Source organism: Echeneis naucrates, chromosome 12 (genome assembly GCF_900963305.1).
Source record: "Echeneis naucrates chromosome 12, fEcheNa1.1, whole genome shotgun sequence".
Classification (NCBI taxonomy): Eukaryota; Metazoa; Chordata; class Actinopteri; order Carangiformes; family Echeneidae; genus Echeneis; species Echeneis naucrates.
Genome location: NC_042522.1, coordinates 11,821,748 through 11,840,553, shown reverse-complemented (window position 1 = coordinate 11,840,553; position 18,806 = coordinate 11,821,748). Strand labels below are relative to the sequence as shown.

General features: G+C 42.6%; 1 protein-coding gene across 1 annotated transcript; it reads left to right on the top strand.

Annotated features, from left to right (window-relative positions):
* The first annotated feature begins 11,400 nt into the window (after positions 1-11,400).
* On the top strand, positions 11,401-18,701 carry gdnfa (glial cell derived neurotrophic factor a). Its single transcript, XM_029515506.1, has 3 exons — positions 11,401-12,083; positions 12,942-13,172; positions 16,203-18,701. The coding sequence occupies exons 2-3, from the start codon at positions 12,968-12,970 to the stop codon at positions 16,760-16,762; spliced, it is 765 nt and encodes a 254-aa protein (XP_029371366.1). The 5' UTR covers positions 11,401-12,083; positions 12,942-12,967; the 3' UTR covers positions 16,763-18,701.
* Positions 18,702-18,806: the final 105 nt, after the last annotated feature.

The following is an 18,806-nucleotide window of genomic DNA, read 5'->3' as shown; positions in this document are numbered from 1 at the left end:
CTGCTCTTTGACTGGCATTGGCAACACAGCAGATAATATACACTGCACCTCACTTCAGTCAAAAATAGAGATATTTTGGACATTCATACGGAGCAGGACTGTGTGTGTCCTGTGAGTCATTGCTTCAATGAGGGTGCTGAGACATGTTACTCCTTTCTCCTTATTGATTGCCTAAATGTTGATTGTGTGTGTGTGAAGCTAGAATCAGAAAATGGTGGCAAATGATACGCTTTAGACTTCTCATATAGAGTTAGCCACTTCCTGCTGATGTTTTTTTGTAACCACCAGAGGGCACAAATATCCACTTAGATTCAAGAATGAAGTGATGACATTTGGGCCTTTTGTGGCCTCGTATCTATCCTGTTCTTTTTGGGATGGATATGAGAAGTTTCAGGAGTTATTTTCACTCAAATTTGATTCTGTGAATTCCATATTATTTCTTTCACTCATAGTAATTTTGTTAAATTTAACCAAACTAACCCCTTAAATTGAGGACATATAGTTTAATTAAACTTCAACTTCATTTGTTTAAGAATGATTAAACATTTACATTATGAAATTATACTTTTCACTCCATGTAACTCAATTAGCCCATTCAATCTGGCTCACTATGTGGTGTAATATATTTAATACAAAGTGATTTTGACCAAGTGAATAGTTTTATTTAATTGAAACTTGATCCAAACTAGGTTTAACAATTTACAATGTAACTTATCATCTAAAATAATTTAATTACTTGGAATTCATGAATTTATTTCAATTCAATTTAATGTAACTGTGTAATTCAAGTGAATAAATTTAGTGAAAAAATATAATACCTTAAATTAAATTTGTTCAAAGTTTCCACTACATTTGCAAATTCACTGTGAAAACATATCTACGGTCCCTCTCTGGAAAGTGGACACATCGTGCATTCTTGAGATATTTATAATAAGACTAAAGGTGAGTTTCTTGAGGTTTTTTTTTTTTTTTTTTTTTATTGATCAATCACCTACATGTGAGACATGTAGGTGATTGATCATTTTGTGGAATACAGCTCTGTGCTCTGAACTTTGTGGTGCACTTTTCTTTGTTGTCGATCATTATGATTTCAACTACAGTCAGTTCATTTTATAATGTTTTCAATTATTTAAAATTTTAAATACATTTTTGGAATCGTTGGAATTTTTAAGTCCATGTCGTCCACTGACTACACCTTTCTGAATGATTTTTGAGAGAACGTGTCATTGGAAGACTTTGGAGGAAAAATGTTATTGTATTTCATTGCAGATCAGAGATTGAAAAAAAATATATCATGGCATCGCAATGAGAGCTGATGCTCTCATATTGCACACAGAGTTTTGTTCTATTTTAAATATTTGGAAAATAAATTTAGTAAGTCTACCTCATTGCTCGAGACAACCAGAATGCATTCCAATACTGTTAGCCATGCTCCAAGTCTGACCTGAGCTTCTCTGCAACCTTGAACAGGAGCCCAAAGGTTATTGACCCGTTTCAAATTAAGGGCATAGTTATGCACTCACATGCATGGCCACTTATGCATCTGAAGTACCCAACTATACTAATGGTTTCATTTCAACACCAAGAATGTCTGTGTGTTCTTGCATCTCCTCTGGGTTTTCTGATTATATCTAAGAGGATCAGAGTTCAGCCTGCAGATATACTATCAGCTGACTGGTGATAAGGAGCATTCATCTCAGGACTAAGAGCTGGCGTGTATGGAGCTTTACCGCCACCTAGTGGATGCTGAAGCACAGCACCTGCAGATGTACAGTATTGTAGAGGAAGAGCAGTTGTAGGTGGTCTGGGGTGGGCCTCCCCAGTTGTAAATAGTGTTCTGACACGTGTGTGACCACTCCGATGTCTGTGACCTCTCACCCCACAAAGCTTAGTTTTACCACCTGGGGGCGGACTGTTCTTGATCCCGCAGCACCTCAGGCAGGCTGGAGTGCAGCACTTTCAGCCTCCCAGTAAAGAACCTCAAAGTCTACATCAACATGCAATACATACATACAAAAGAGTGTGTGTTTGTGTGTGTGTGTGTGTGTGTGTGTGTGTGTGCGCGTACAGCCCTTTTCAGAAAAATAGCTCCATTACAAAGGTATGTGATGTGGAGGTCTTTGGGTCTCATGTTTCTACGTGTTACTTCTACACCTTTGTTACAGACTTTGTTTATGTTATGAATACCTGAGTGAAGACACGGCCGTATCTATAGTTGATGTACACGCAGCTTTTTAGGAATCATTTCTTTTAGTGCATCTGGTTTGAGTTCTGATGATGCACAGTTTTCTACAGTGAAAGGAAATGTGTTAATAGGGACCAACACAGTAAGCTTTCTTGAGCAATTGCTTATTTTGCACATCTGGGGTTTGTTATGGCTCTCTTCCACTCAGATCAGGTACCCACTTTCTCACTCCCTTGTTTGCACCTTGTGAAAAAAAAAAAAAAAAAAAAATCTCAAAAGTCGCCATTGAAGCTTTGAAACTTCTTGATGTCCTACATGCTACGAGGAGATTTAGTGTGTACTGAATGAGACAGATGGTGACAGGTGTGGTATTCAGTCCTCAGGTGAGTCTTTTCAAGATCTACATGATGTATGAGTTCACTGATAATGAGCTTCATCTTCATTTGCACCATCCCGTACCCCCTACATGGCACCGCAGACACCCCAATCCATTCACTCTCTCTGCCCCACCAACTAATGACCTTCTACACCCACCAGAACAATCATATACACCCCTTTGATCAGCTTCATCCCTCACTTTAGTCGTGTAAAAAAAGATACAGCCATAACAATGGACATAACTGTGGCTCACTCCCACTGCCTAACTTACTGTCTTTTTCATTATCCATCCTCTTTTATTCCCTTGTCCGCATGCAGTACAGAACAATACGGTGCAGGCGGACTGGGTGGAGGCTCGTGACAGGAGTGGTAACATGATAACACACCAAAGGCCAGGTGAGTAAAATCCCCCCTCCACATTGGGACATGTGTCACAGTCCAGCCGTGTCGCCAACCTTTTTTGTGGTCTCACGTCTCTCTCCTTTGGCTCCCTCCGCCTCCGGCCACAACGATAAAGCTCCCATCTGCTGTGGGGACCTGAGTCTGTCTCTCTCTGAACTGATCCCTCACAGCAGTTTCCCCTTTGTCAGATATGCTGATCGAGTTTCACTTTTGACACCTCTCTGTTTTACACTTGCGACAGGTACCAAAGTTCTTCTGTTCTCAGAAGAAATGTATTGGAAATACGATATTCATCCCTTTCCAAAGCTTTGCCCCCCTGCACCTTTGTCTCCCTGGAGAAAACTGTGTTTTTTAAAGAGCAGAAAAATAGTTCTTAAGGAATGTATGAGTGTGTTGATCCTCACTAAGAGCTGGATAATTAACCCTTCGGCTGACCTATAACATACCACAGAGCATCCAAGCATGCAGCACTGAACTTACCAAACAGAAACTAAAATTCAATTTTGCAGCCATTTACATTTTCAGACTCGGCACTGGCAGCAACTCTATCTATCCATCCATCCATCCATCCATCACCTGTCTGGTGAGACGTGTGGCTATATATCTAATCTATCTGTCTGTCACATCCATTCATGAGGCAGTCGTTCATCCACAGTGTTCTCAGCTGTTTCGGTGTGTCAACATTGTTGCCGGTGATTCTACACACAAACTCGCACATGCCAATTGTTAGTAACATGAACCGACTCAGAATCGTAACCTGAAGTCAGATCGTCTGTCACAGGTCAAAGAGACAGCTGGAGTGTTTTCAGACTCGGGCTTAAACTGATAAAGTGTCTTGGAATGAGACTGATGTGTGATATGAGGATTGTCTTGTTACAGTTGCTGTAATCTTCGTATGATGTCATGCGTCTCAGCAGCCTTTATGAATTATTTCTCATCACTACTTTTGGTTTGAATTTGATGAATCTCATGTTTGATTTTGTTCACAATCCTTAAAAATTACCCCCCCCAAAACAAGTGCTTTATGAATTTATATTTTGTTCAAGAACATTTTCTTTTAGAGCCTGGAAGAAAATCTGCCCAGAGCAATTCAACATCTGACACCAGAACCTTGATCTATAAGCCCAGGTGTATGTCTGCAGACGGTTCAGCCATCAGTTAGACTCGAAAGAACTAATCAAAAGTATCTGATTTGTTTCCGTGCTATTACTAACTGGTCAAATCTTTTTGACCTTGGAGCCAAACACCCGTTTCATTACCAAACAAATCTGACCTTGGTAATCTGATAAAAGTGATAACATTCACGGTCATCCCAGCATCTTTCCTCCTAATTGACCGTCTTTAATCAGCAGTTCAGACTCCACCATGCTCCCAGTAATCCTTTTAAACTCAGACACACCTATCCAGGTGTATACAGATTAATGTTGACCTTTTTAAAGGGATTTCTGTTGGAGTCAAACAGCGTGTTACTCCCTTTTTTTGATAAGACAGAAAATCCACCAAGGTTTAATTATTCACATCTAATATAAACTGGGATCCAAGGATCCACCTAAACAACCAGTAGCTCTGACTAATTTTTCTGACCTTGGAAGTAAACACTGCATGTGTGCTTTCCCATAACCTCGACACACAAGTCAACTGATTAGATTATCGTGGCATTATATCCAATTGTCTCCATGTAATCTTCCTTCTGCTGGTTATTGTAAGCCACTTGTTATGTGCTATTCATGAAGCAAAGTTCAAGGTTGCCGCCCCATTTCCTTCACCTTTCCTTTCATTACAAGAATAAGTGAAAGGTGTTTGGCTCCAGTGTGTGCCAACACTCCTTGTGCTCGTGTCTGTAAAGTGTTGAAATGGTAATTTAATTAAATAGCAGTGAAATATGAAACACATATGAAACACTGCTTCCTGTTTGGCGTAATCATGACTGCTATCTCTCAGGGCTGGAAAAGTTCACGTCCCTTTCACCCACATCTGTCCTTAATGGATGTAGGCCGCCTGGCAGCACCAGGAGTTTATATATTTTAACATGGGTGGCCCCAGTTATAAACCTGAACTTCTAACCCTAAGAGTGTGAGAGCCATGTTCTACACACGGGGCTGTTATTTGTGTGAAGTCATCTTGCAGTACTAGAGCATGGGTGTGTAACTTTGTGTGTGCATCTGTGAACATCACAATACAGTGCAGGAGTTTGGCTTTTCCTATGGTGACCCTATTCAGTATGTTTTAAAGAAGACAGTTATATTAAAGCAGCACCGAACAAAATGTCACCAGACTGATGCAAAACAAAACAATCAAAACTGATCTGCCCCAGATTTGCATTAAGATTTCCCATATTAATGCGTACAACTAATGCACAAAGATGAGCAGAAAGAATGAACAAAGCTATGTATGAATGAGTCTGAGTCCTCTCTCATATTTACATTTCAAGCAGTTCTCAAGGTGACTGAGCTACGTGATTTACATCAAAGTGACCACATGGTCGTGCTGCGGTGATCAACTGTCCAGTCTGCTGAGAGAGATACAATATCCTCTGGGTATTACTGACAGGGAGAATGATACGTGTGTGTGCTTATGCCTCCGGCTGTGTGCCTGTGCGCCTCAGTGAGCGTGCACTGTGCCTCGCAGATCCACATGTGTGTGTGAATGTGTATGTGTGCCACAGCGTATTTATGCAAGCCACTGACATAAATACATCAAGGGGAACACACAGCTGCCCAGTGCCATGTTTCTCAGGGGTTAAGACCTGAAATGAACTTTGGGACTCTTTTCTGTTGGGTTGCTTCATTTGAAGCGTCCTTCGGTGAAGCTGGTTCTCACGGCAAGCCTGCACCAGGCTAACGTCTGGTGCTTTCTTAAGTGGTTGTGAAACGGCGCAGGAAATACAGACTTAGCAAGTCCCACCGCATGGCCTCCGGATGGCTGCAGTGAAAGAGACCTGCTCTGATCTCAACACATACCAGGCTGGATTAGAACAGGGAACCGGAGCAGAAACAGGATCTGACCCTCGCTGCTATCGCTCTCTAACCCAGCCGCTCCTTCCCAAAGACATCCTCAACACTTCCTCCTCCAATTAGTGTGACCTTGTTACATTGGAGACAAGACAGCTTCATGCAGCGCACTTTTAGCAGAGCTGTCCAGCGAGCAGCCTTGAAGGCTAGAGGTTATAATCAAAATAGCTCACTTCAAATCTGTAAACCGATCTAGACACACAAAACAAACGGACAACAAGCTACGTAATAGCAGCGCTTGCCCAGATAGCTTTTCATCTTTCCCACTGGGTTGTGATCAGCAATTAGTCAGCCCTGTTTTTTTAGTAACACAGTAGTAGGACGCCCTGGCGGAGACTCTTTGAATGCTGAGGACTGTAAAGCCAGCATAGTGTTTGACACTGTGCCACCTCAGGGAGCAGTGCCAGTATCCCACAGGTCCCCTCTTCGATGAGGGGCACCACCGGGGAAGGTCAGGGGTCAAAGTCACAGCAGGTAGATGTCGGCACTCAGGATTACAAGCACCAAGGATGATTCATGTGTGAATTAAAAGAATCTAGAAACTCTATCAGTCTAGATACCCAGGGTGTGTCCATAGCCACATTGTGTATATTTGGACATGTGACCCACGGTGCAACACACAATAGGCACATAAATTTCTTTTTTTAAAGCATCTTTTGTCATTCAGACAGCTGAATAAAGGCACTCCTGGAGGTTTTGGGGATTTGGAAAGAAGCCAAGGCATCCCACGGTCTTCCAGAGAGTTAATCTATGATTTCCACCTGTTCAGACTTTTATACTCACACTAAAAAATATTCCCCAAATCCAACAAAAGCATTGTGAATTGTCAAAAAAGGGAATTCTGAGAGAGCTGCTGTTAATAACATTCACAGCATTTTCCTACCCTCAAAGGAGTTTTAATTCATCATTTCCATCATCAGCTTATTGTATTTCCATTAGCTTACAGGGTGATAATTCACCCTTGACCTATAGTAAGGTGTTCACAGAGCATGCAGCTATAGCGGGCTATGTATAGGCTAAACCTTAAAGTAGCTCTTAACCTGAGAGCAACACAGAGTTCATTTAACTTTAGAGCTTTTAAAATCAAACCATGACGCTAAAAAAAAAAGCTGAACTATGTTTAGTAACACAAGTCTAAAATCTACAACGTGTCAAAAGGGAAGACCACAAAATGAACATACTGCAAATATACAGAGTGAAATAGGTCTGAGAGGACATGTGTTTTTAAACGGCTCCCCCTACACTTTTAGTAACTGTGTCTGAGAGATTTAACCTTCCTTACTTCCTCCCTTCTATTTATAAGAGTGTCATAGTCCTGCTGCACTTTGATAGTACCAAGTGATCTCATTTACACACACACACACACACACACACACACAAACGCGCATGCACAGCTACACGCAAACGCATACTCATGCTAGCTCTTATTTTTACATGCATACAATCTATGCACGAATGACGCCAACAAATATTAAATAAAATGTTTGCGCAATGAGTGAAACAAATGGAAATACTGCACTGAGTGCCACAATGGCTGGGCATTTGGTATCAGGCCATGGCTGAATTGTAGCATGCCCTAATGGATCGGCTGAAAGCTATGTGAATCCTTCAGTAGCCCATCTGCCCCGACTACAAGCTCTCTGTCCCTCAATCTCTGTGCCAAGGGTGATCCGGAGCTGGAGCTGGTGCCTGCTGACAGCTGAGCTCACTCTGGCAGACAACCTGCACTTCTGACTGAGTAAATGTTCTTATTTACATTCCAGCACTGTCAAACACTAAAATCCTTAACAAAATTAAGATATGTACAACATGGCATGAGACCCCATGCACTCGACTAGGGCAGATTTTTCTCCCACCACATATACCGTATCTATACTATATCTTTGTTTTCCCATGACCAAGAGTCCAACAAGGTGCTGTACATGTTTCCTGTCGGTCATGGTCTAATTTTACTCAGTGGCTACAATAACCACACAACGCTCCCGCTGCTTTTTTTTGTAAAGAAAACTGTGCAGGTGCTGGTATTCACTAAGCTTTCACTTTTGACATGTGCTCTCATCACAGTGTATTATCCGGGAGGCATTTTCACAACAAAAAAAAAAATGGTGCAGTTTGGCCATGAGATGATTTATTGTTTGTAATGTATTTAAAATAATACTAACTAGTCCAACAAAACCACCAACGTGGACTGTGTATGCTGCCAATAATGCAGCATGATAACTGAGTCATCAGTATGTCGCAATGGAAACATCAACTTATTCCATTCTACTCTTTTCTCTCCTGAAATTAGTCCTTTGGTATGACACTCATTTTTCAAATAAAATACATGCAAACCACGAATGACAATGTAATCATCTTACTCACGCTGAAGTCATGCTTGTGGTCCAGACGAGGCTTTAAAAACATTCATCATCTAAACCGCAGCAATGATTTCAATTAATATGTCAGTTGTTGTTTGTCCTCAGTGGATTTTTCAAACTGAATTATATTTAAAGCGTCTTCTTTGTCTACAGGGTGTGATGCAATTAATCAGTTGGAATAAAAATGTTAAGCCAAAAGGCGCTTTGTGCAGTAGCAACGTGCCGAGTCAAGATGTTAGGTTGCCAGTTGTTATCATATCAATGTAACTTTAAATTCACTCGTTTTAACACAACATGTGATTATCAAGGGATATGACACACACACAGACACACACACACACACACACGGGGATACCCAAAACATCTGGTGAGAGACAAGCGATTAACCATGTGCGCCATTTGTTTTGTATTATGTTTTTACAATTCTATATTAAACTGAAGCAGCTGAATTGGTCTGGGTTGTTTGAACGAGTGTCATATGTTTATATAAACTCTGCGGGGAGTCATTGGCAGCATCTCCATCTGAGGGCCTGTGAACGCTCCACGGAGCCTCAGCATCAAAAATTGAGATCCCTGTGCTGTCAGTGGCGCAACTAAAGGAAGAAAGCTCCTTTGTGAGGGTGACGTGCCTCTTCCTCACACCCCATGTGGTGGTGACCTGTTCATCTTACTCATGTGTCTCCACCAAACAGATTAATATTTATTATAGTCACTCCAGTATTCAGCTCTGCGGACCTATGACGCCCTCAGACTGTGCAGTGCTTTCTCAAAAGGAACTCTCCAAGATTGTTCTATTTTGGGTGACCATTATCTTCACAACTCTGTCTGTATGAGACAGAGGAGGGTCACAGAGGAATCCTTTGGTGACACTGCTGCAGATATCAATAAACAATAATGGCCTCTGTCTGCTTTTCTCTGAGCTGGCTGTGTACTGCACCAGCCGCACGTCCTGTGCTGTGACATGTAAAGAATCTATGTGCAAATATGCCACAGTTGACCGGTTAGTCATTTAATATGTTTTATGCTACCAAACAAATTAGAAATGGAAAGAAATCGTCATGACATTCAAAACCAGAACAGAAGTGTTTTGGTTAATTGGCTAATTGTTTAAACTCTTATCATTATACATTATTCCTTTACGAGTCCAAACAGGACAGTACACATGACATTCATGCATATCTGCATGTTTAAAGTCATTCATGCCCTTTGCCTGCTTATTCCTGTCCAGGCTCATGGGAGCTGGAGGCTATATCAGCAGGCACTGGCAGGGAAACTTTAGAAAGTTTTCAAAAGAATATAATACTTCTGTTGAGCCAGTTTTTTTTGGAAGTAATTGTTTTTTCAAATATAGAACTAAGTTGAGTGATCGTGTTGCAAACAGCAGTGGTGCTGTGTGTCCACTTTGTTTTTAGTTACCCTGACCTGCTGTGATGATTCAGCAATCAAGAGGGCAGGGAGAATTATGGCTGCTGATGTGAAGGCTCGCTGCGACACCTAAATCACAGGGACTAGGCTCCGTTTCAGTTGTGACAGAACAGCTCATTTACAGTACAGTGAAGTCATACCTCAATATCAGAAGTAAACAGTGGCCTCAGTTGCTGTGGAAAACTTGTAAATGCCAAATGACTTTGTCAAGTTGTGACTGGAGCTTTCACAATGTAATTACTATGTTTACTTTTTAAGGAGAAAGTACATTATGTCTTGTCTCAGAAGAAAATAAGATGAAAACAAAAATGCCACCTGTGCAAATTGGAGACTCAATTTCAAAGCTTTAGTTATATAGTCCCATTGTGGAGTGGGCGGGGCGGGGTGGGGCGATTTGAAAGGATTTGTCCAAGGACAGGAAACTGTTCTGTAAAACACCCAAATATTTTTCACAGCAAATCTGTGTATTTATGTAAAAATAATTAAAATGTGCGCAATAATAATGTGGCCAAGTTACCACCAAGCTTCAAAGAAAAGTAATGACATGGATTCACAGGGGTGTATCTGTCTAATGGATAGCTGTCAGTCTGCACAATCAAGCCATGTGAGAACAGGAAGGAGAGGAATCCATACAATGAGCTCTTGGCTCAGTAACCTGCAGACTCTCTCAGGATGGGCAGGGCATGCATGCAGAAATGCTTGAAAGAAAACATGTATTGACAAGACGTTTGGGCGCACGAGGCTTAATGCCAAAGAATAACAGGTAAGTCAACGTGGATTTAACGTGTCAGTGCCGGGATTTCCATCCTTTCATCCAGGAGCCGCCTCCAGCAGCATTTCGTGCGTTCAATTAAAAGTCAATTGGCACCCCGGCGAAGCAAACGTTTGAGTTGTTGGAAGAAAGATCTCTGCTGGCAGTGGAGACAGGATAACCTCAGGTGTTAAAGGACGTACACTGCGGAACGAAGTTTGTGCAGAAGATGAAAGGCGAGTGCAGCTTGTAAACAATGAAGGTTGACGGAAAGGCCACATGAGCTGCTCCAGTCTACCTTTTGTGGTGCGTGCACTGTTTCTCACCTTGAAAACAGACTGCTGACCGAATGGCCAGACGATCCAAGGTGTGCACGCGCATTCCCGTGCGATGCATTTGGACTGGGGCGCGCTCCAAATGCCGGCCCATTGGCTAATCTAGAAAATCAAACTGTGCGCTGCGCCCTAAATAGACAACTCGCCTCGCGCATTAACAAATATGTTCTAGTAAATAGCAAGTGAAGTGGGACTCAAACTTGAGATGCGTGCAGCCGTCGGACGGAACCTGACACCTGTGCGCACAGAGCGCGGAGATCAGGTTAGAAACATGCATCGCAACAGAACATCTCCAAATCGCATTCCGCATACTGAAATCTAATCCGAGGACATCAGGATATGTGACATAATCCCCAAGACATCTGAAAACTGCGCTCCTCCAAACGGGGCTTCAGGGGTGGTTTGGAGATGTGGGGGGGGGACCTCTGTTATTCACTGTTTGCTCTTGCAGGGATCTATAAAAGAGGGGCGGACACCAACTGCCCCCAAACGTCAGAGCGCACTTCACTATAAATCTCTCCAAACGGCTCCGTGCGCCCGGTGCGGTGTTATGTGCAGACATCTGTCCTTCCTCAGTCCAGTATGAGGACAACGCGTGTCGAGAGCCATCGAGCCGCATAGACCCAAACGTGACCCGGAGAAAATGGAGAATAAATACCCCCATCTGTGTTGTTTACCCTGCCGAGATGTCGTGAAAGGCTGCCGACTATGAGTTTTTAACGCAGCTTTGGATATTACGGCGCTTGAGCAGCTTTAGGCGAAACGCTTGTTGCACTCTGGGAAACAGATTCTTGCGCACAGTTTGCGCCAGAGACGCTGATGTCTTCATTGGACTGCTCTCAGCCGGAGATGGTGGATCTCGCTCGGATTTCCAACGTGGAAACGTAGCATCCAATTAATCAGCAACTGCAACTGAAACCCCGCGAAGGTCGGCTGTGTCCAACACCCACCTTTGGACTCCGGAGAGCGGAGAGACGCGCGGTTTGGTCGCTGCGCTGGACCGGAGTGTGCAAAACGCACCTGGTTTGGTATTTCAGCTTTTGGTGTTCCACTAGGACACAAAGAGAATTTGAAATCGTTTCAGGGATTTTTTTTTCTTTTCTTCATCGGATCGTGGCTGTTCAAACGATTCATTCCATCTGAATCAGCTTGGGACACTAAATGAGTCGCGTTTTCTGTTTGGATTTTAACGCCAAGAGCCAAACGAGTTTCAGGTCTGCATGGGCCATATTTAAGGTAAGTGGAGCCTTGTGACTTTTTTTTAAATAATTTGAGTGCGTGACAAAAGATTTTCCTATCCTTAAGACTTCTTGTGTGCGAAGGACACACGCTTCTCTGCAGTTCAGTTACTTGCGCTGATATAGAAAACCGAAATGAGAAATGCAACGTGCGCTTTTGTGAAGACAGTTGTCAGGACTTTCTGCACAGCATGTTTAAGCCAGTATATCTCTATGCATAGCTGTTTAGATTTATTGCAGACTCAACATGACATTAAACAGAGTCACGTAAGCTTTGGGGATCGCCATCTGGCCAACTCACACCACTATTTAGGCTACCGCTGCCAACACGCTTTGGTGCGTGCTTTAACCAACGCATTTTTCAAGTGTGTGTGTGTGTGTGTGAGGCGCACCCTCCTGCTATCACAACAACAGCAATGATTCATCTCATAATCTTAAGAATGTATGGCCATCAGCAGAAAAGACATAAATAAACAAACAAATAAATTAAAACATAAACAAATAGCAGGCTTCGGGTTCATCACAAATGTTTACAATTGGAAAAGTATGTGCTGCATTAACGCGCAAAAGTTGTTTTTGTTTTGTTTTTTAGTATTTACACATCATCAAGCTCATTAAAGAGTGTATTGCACTGAGTGCTGTATTCAAATGATATATATTAGTGTGTACAGTGAACCCCAATATGAGGAATGACGCAGTGAGGATCATAGTGTCTTGAAATATTGGCACATAGCTATTAATACGGACTGAGTCAGTGAACACAACACAACACTGTAGTGACGGATTGATAAACAAAAGTTGGCCTATATTCTAACTGTTGATTAAAAAAATCTCTATTTCACCCCCCCACACCCAGCTTTCTTCATAGGAACTGAGTCTAAGATGAAGTTATGGGATGTTTTGGCCACGTGTTTGTTGCTCCTGAGCTCTGCTGCTACACGGCCTCTCTACCAAAACACTCAGCCAGCCAAGAGGACTTTCTTCCCCAGCAGCTACACTGATTCTGCGTCTTTTTCTGTGGAGGACGAAGAGCCACCGTTCCAGCGCGAAGACCACAATCTGCAGGAGATCTCAATGGAGAACCAATGTAAGGCAACACGGCCTGCTCCGACTAAATCTTTTGTGACGTGCCATCACTTAACTTCAGCAGATTCATGCCTTTCTAGCACTGCATGCATTAAAACATGACGGGAGAGGAGGAATCCAACATGTTTATGCTGCGTTTTTACGCACAGCCCAGTGGTGACCCTTGAAGTTTTGAGCGCCACATATTACACATGCTGTGGGGTGCGTTTTCATCCAGAAGGCGATTCAGACATGAATCTTACACAGGTAGTTCCTGGCCAATAATTAGACTTTAGAAACAACATGTAAAGTGATATCCAGTGGGCTGAGCCACCAGAGGATAGTCCCACTTTGATAAGGCTCCCAGTCAGGCAGGTTATCAGATGGAAGATCTTAATTTGCGTTTTACTGCTGCTGGGCCTTACATCATACTGGTGTCAAAACAAGCCAGCGACATGAATAGAAGTATGAGCAGCTCAGCTTCCAAACAGAGGTCGTTGTCACCACCAACCAACCACCCACTCTCCCTTTTGTTTATGTTCACCTCTGCCTCTGTGTGACTCTGAGATCCCTCTGCCAAGAGCCAGAAATCATGGCATGTTTGAGAGATGGCAGTGTGAACCGGGCCACACTGGACAACACCGGAAAGTCTGAGGCATCAAGTGAGAGTTCTGTGTTTACGTTCATTTTAACAGCAACAGCGGGCAGGAATTTATTTTGTTTGGATCAATGTGACACTGTATCATCTTCCCACAGATGTAAACGCTGCAAAGAACTAGATAAGGAATGGAACATTTAGACAAATGTTGGCCGCTGCCACCTCATATTCTGTTTGGATCGTGGTGACATCACTGATCTGCTGTGTAACCCAAGACAGTTAACAATGCACTAAGAGTGTGTAAACAAGACTGTTGCCCCAAGAGAGGAAGAGTTTTTTTTTGTTTTTTTTTTTGTATTTGCATGTAAGGTCAGAAATGAGGGGTTTTCGTTGACCCAAAAATCCTCTTGAACAGAACATACTCTGGGTAAACTACCATACTGGTAGGAAATAAACAGTGACTCCAACAACATTAAGGCACAATGTGCATGAATCACTCACATTTCCAGCCATCAATCCAGTCTGTCATCAGGCTTACACTGTAGCCACCCTGCCTGTCAGTGGCGATACAATAGAAGGTGTCTAAATCAAAGGACAGGTGTGTCTAAACAGATTGGCCCTGGCTCACATGATACTCAGGCAGCGGCCTGTTCAAGTGTGGAGAGCAGGCAGATCAGATGGCCTCTTCTTCTGCTCTGCAACAAGAACAGGTAGGAGAGGAGAGTTAGGTGACACTGCAACAGAGAGGATGCGTCAACCACAACACCACCTGCCAGACATCGCACCCCGCAACTCGCACACCTCCCTGCATGCATAAACACACAACCACGCACTCAACACGCCCATGCACAGGCACAAACAGGGAATGTAATCTAAGTCGGAGCAATTGATTCATTTTAGAACAATACGTCTTCGTGATGTTCATACATAGTTTATTACTGCCAGACCTGCAGGCGTTTGGAATAGGAGTGACATTTCCCTATAATAGAATCAACGTGTAACAAAGGAGGGTCCAAGGCTTCCTCTCAGTCCTTCATCTCTCCTCCTAGCAGATGGTGGAGAGGTCTTTTTATTTGGCCTTTGAAGTCTCTGTATTCTAAAATTAGAGTTGGGAATGGGAAACAATGCCCCACTGCATCTCTCTTGGTGGTTGAATTGGTCTGAGCCCAGTGGATCAATGGAGGAAACTGCTGCATGAAATTCCTAAAATGCCTTTTAATGACTTAATGAGGTAGCAGCCTGATGAAGGCAGTAATGTCTGTTGAAACACTGGCCATATTATTTGTGCAATACCCACATCCCATCATTACAGATATTTCCTTCCCCTCTGGCTAAAGCAAATCTCAAAATGGAATTGACAACACCCTTTGACCTTCAGCCTCCAACTCATCCTCCCAAGAGCCATCTTAGAGGGAGTGAAAGCAGGGCACCTGCACGTCCATATGAACAACTCTGGACTCCTCTGCGCATTCCTCCACCCGAGACTAATCTATAAATCAGCGTGTACTGTTTCTGATCTGCACATTTCTCAGTATTTATGGCCATTGTCTGCATTTGTATCCATAGATATACTTTTGGAAACTCTTCTGTGAATATGATGGCAGGCTGTGAGTATGTACAGCAACAATGTACATCATTCTTTTTTTTTTTTTTTCCTGCACAAACACTTCCTCAGGCTAGATGCTTTGTTGAACTGAATGGGTCTTAGTGCATTTATTGACTTCTGCTTACGCATTTAAAGGGAACATTTTATTTGACTTTCTGGCAGCGAGTTAGATGAAAGATCAATACTGCTGTCTTGTTGGTCTTTGAAATATAAGGCTGAGCAGTTTCCGGCCAAGGAAGAGACAGAAAGTTACTGCTCCAAGCCACAAAACTTGTACTGATGAAACAAGTGAGATATAATGTATACATTATTGATCGATAGAGATGTTGGAAGGTGGATGTTTTTTTTCCCAGCCAAACCAGCCAGGCTGTTTACCTTTGTTTCCAGACGTTGCGCTAAGCTAATAATCAATCTTCTCATCTAACTCTGCCAGGAAGCAAATAAGCACATTTCCTATAGAGGCTGAGAGTTGTGGTTGTGCAGTGTTTTAATACCATTAATTTGCTTTCCAAATGGATTTTATAAAGTTAAAATGAATTAATTTTACATTTAACTGTACAATAATTTGCAGCATTAGATAAAATAACAGGAGGGTAAAATTATAGGACAGTATCTAGCAGTGGGGAGAGCAAAGGCACCTCTCATCAAATCACCACCATCTTCCCAGCTTTATCTTATCTGCTCCTAAAGTGTATCCTTTGAAAGCAATAAATCTTAGATTACACTGTTGCTGGATATTGTTGAGGTGACACAAGACTAAACAGAAAAAGTTGTTCTTTAGTGTTCACGCCACTAAATTGAATTTTCTTAATCCATTTAAGTAAATCTGCTCTTTCTGTGTTTTCCAGATGACATCACAGGTCCCTATCCAGATCAGTTTGATGATGTAATGGATTTTATCGAGGCTACCATTGGTAGACTTCGCAGATCATCAGAGCCCAACGGGGGCTCCAGGGGCCGGAGGGAGCAGAGACAGAGGGGAGCAGCAAACACAGAAGGCACAAAAAGCGAGGGGAGAGGACATGGTGACAGAAGGCGGGGTCGGGGGCGAGGGGGAAGCCGAGGCAGTAAAGGAGGCCGAGGAGAGAAGGGGAGGGAGAGGATATCGGTGCAGAGTCGAGGCTGCTTGCTGAAGGAGGTCCATCTCAATGTGACAGACTTGGGGCTGGGCTACCAGACTAAAGAGGAGCTGATCTTCCGGTACTGCAGCGGCCCCTGCGTGGAGGCTGAGACCAACTATGACAAGATCCTGAACAACCTCACACACAACAAGAAGCTGGACAAAGACACGCCCTCTCGCACCTGCTGTCGACCAATTGCATTCGATGATGACTTGTCGTTCTTGGATGACAATGTGGTGTATCACACGCTGAAGAAGCATTCTGCCAGGAAGTGTGGCTGTGTCTGAGGACGTTACACGCATATGACAAACTGATGGACGTCATCCAGCAACTGTGAACTAAGGATCACCTTTACAAGGTGGTACTGCAAAGGGAGGAATCGCTGTTGGAAATGGGCACATGAGGTCGAAGAGGAAGTGGGAGGTGTCAGGAGATGTCAAAGGAGATGACTGTACATTTCAGTTCATACTCAGTCCTCCAGATCTTGAATCAGAATCACGCAGAAAGTGTGCTCTACTTTGCAGAAAAATCAGTACTGTTACACTTCCAGATTTGCTAACTGTGCTGTCTGAATAAGGTGAGAGTGGGGGAAAAAAAAAAAAAAAGAAAAAAAAAAAAAAAACATGTTTAGCTTGTTTTTGTTTTGTTTTTGTTGTTGTTTTTTTCTGGAAGATTCATTTTCCCTGGAACAGCTTTTCCATGGCTGGCTCCTAACGCTGCAGACAAATGCAGTATATTCAGCTGCAGTGTAAACCAATTCCACTGCATAGTCTGGTTGTCGACATTTACATTCAGAACCAAGTGATCAGAATTATCACACTAAGGTTCAGCAAAGACTTTCTTGGTGCAACTCATCCACATAAAATCCATTCATATACATAATATATATATATATGTATATATATATATACATATATACACGTGTGTGTAAGAGGTATATTTATTAAGATGGAATTAACTTATTGTTATTTATTTCAATCCATTTTATGAAAGAAATTGTTTGTTTTTCTTATTTATTTAAAAGCTTTGTCCTGGATGGTGCCAAAGAGGAGCATTTTCTCATGCAAAAATTTTACAAGGCGCTTCACAACTGCTAAAGTCACACTCACTCATACAGATCCTAATAATGCTGATTGGCTTCTCTTAGATTCCAGGGTTTCTCAGTTCAGGAGTCCACAAACAAGTGTAGAGTGTATAAAAGTGACAGAGCACAGGGGACCAATAGAAGATTTTTGGATTGAAGTGATCTGTTGTCTTGCAGTGTTTTCAGAGACGGCAGGGTAGATTCTTTTTTGGACAATTCACCTCACTTTCACTAATGTGACCATGCTAAGTCAGGGGACTTCAGATGTTGCTCTCTCCTCACAGCACCTAGACCGATCTGACTATACCATAATTTTTACTTTATGTTTACAAGGAGGCAAATGACTTTTTTCTGCTGTTTAGTTTCAAAGTAATTTCAAACTGACAGTCCAGAATAGCTTCAATGTCACGTCTTCGAGATGAAATCTAAAAGGGAGAGTAGTAGTCTCTCTGAAGATCTGTAGGTGCCTTTTAGGATACTTCCTTTGAGTCACAGAGTACAGAAGCTGCTAGAATACCTGCCTATCAGCAAACGTTACCTGAAACCTCCCTCTGGCTTTGCACCAAGTCAGTGCGAAGGGTTTGCAGCGGTTAGCGTCCCAATAGGCTTTAAAGTTCACGGGACTGCCTGTGTTCCTGTCTGGGCTCTGACAGATGTGTCTTGCTCCCTGAAAGGGGATTTGAAAGAGATCCTCTAACGTTAGTCTTAACCAAATATCCCTGCTGGCAAAGGCAATTTGAGGAAGATCTAGCTACTGTAGCAGCTGTCATCAGGAAACTGATGTAAATATCTGAACAACAAAAGAATATGAAGACAATGTGTGAGCTCAGCACACTTCCTTCGTGTAGTAACCTTTTAATCTGAGTTTCTTCCCAAATTAATGCAGATGCTGCATCCAGGAAAACAGGAGGCATGCTGCTGTGCATATCGAGACCATTCGAGGGAACTGTTTTAAGCGTAACAAAGAGATCCCTCGGCTAGGTCTTGATGTTAACGCGGATTAGGGACCAAGGTATCTGTGCCCACCCAGCAGCAACCCAGCCAGCTTTACTGTGTAATCCCTCTGCACACAGAACAAATCCACTGCATCAAGCTGAATTTAGGCCAAACACTACAGAGACAAAAAAAAAAAAAAAAAAAAACACTCTAGCTTTTATCACAGCATACCTCATCAATTGGATCATCTTCCCCTTTAACAACTGATTTGTGCATAAGCCTTTCCAGATGAGAATGTGCAGTTAGGAGAC

What these genes read in the sequence shown, in the direction of transcription:
- gdnfa (XM_029515506.1), top strand. Translation starts at nt 12,968, where the DNA reads ATGAAGTTATGGGATGTTTTGGCCACGTGTTTGTTGCTCCTGAGCTCT. An exon ending in GATCTCAATGGAGAACCAAT is followed by an intron (nt 13,173 to 16,202) that starts GTAAGGCAACAC and finishes TGTGTTTTCCAG; the next exon opens with ATGACATCACAGGTCCCTAT.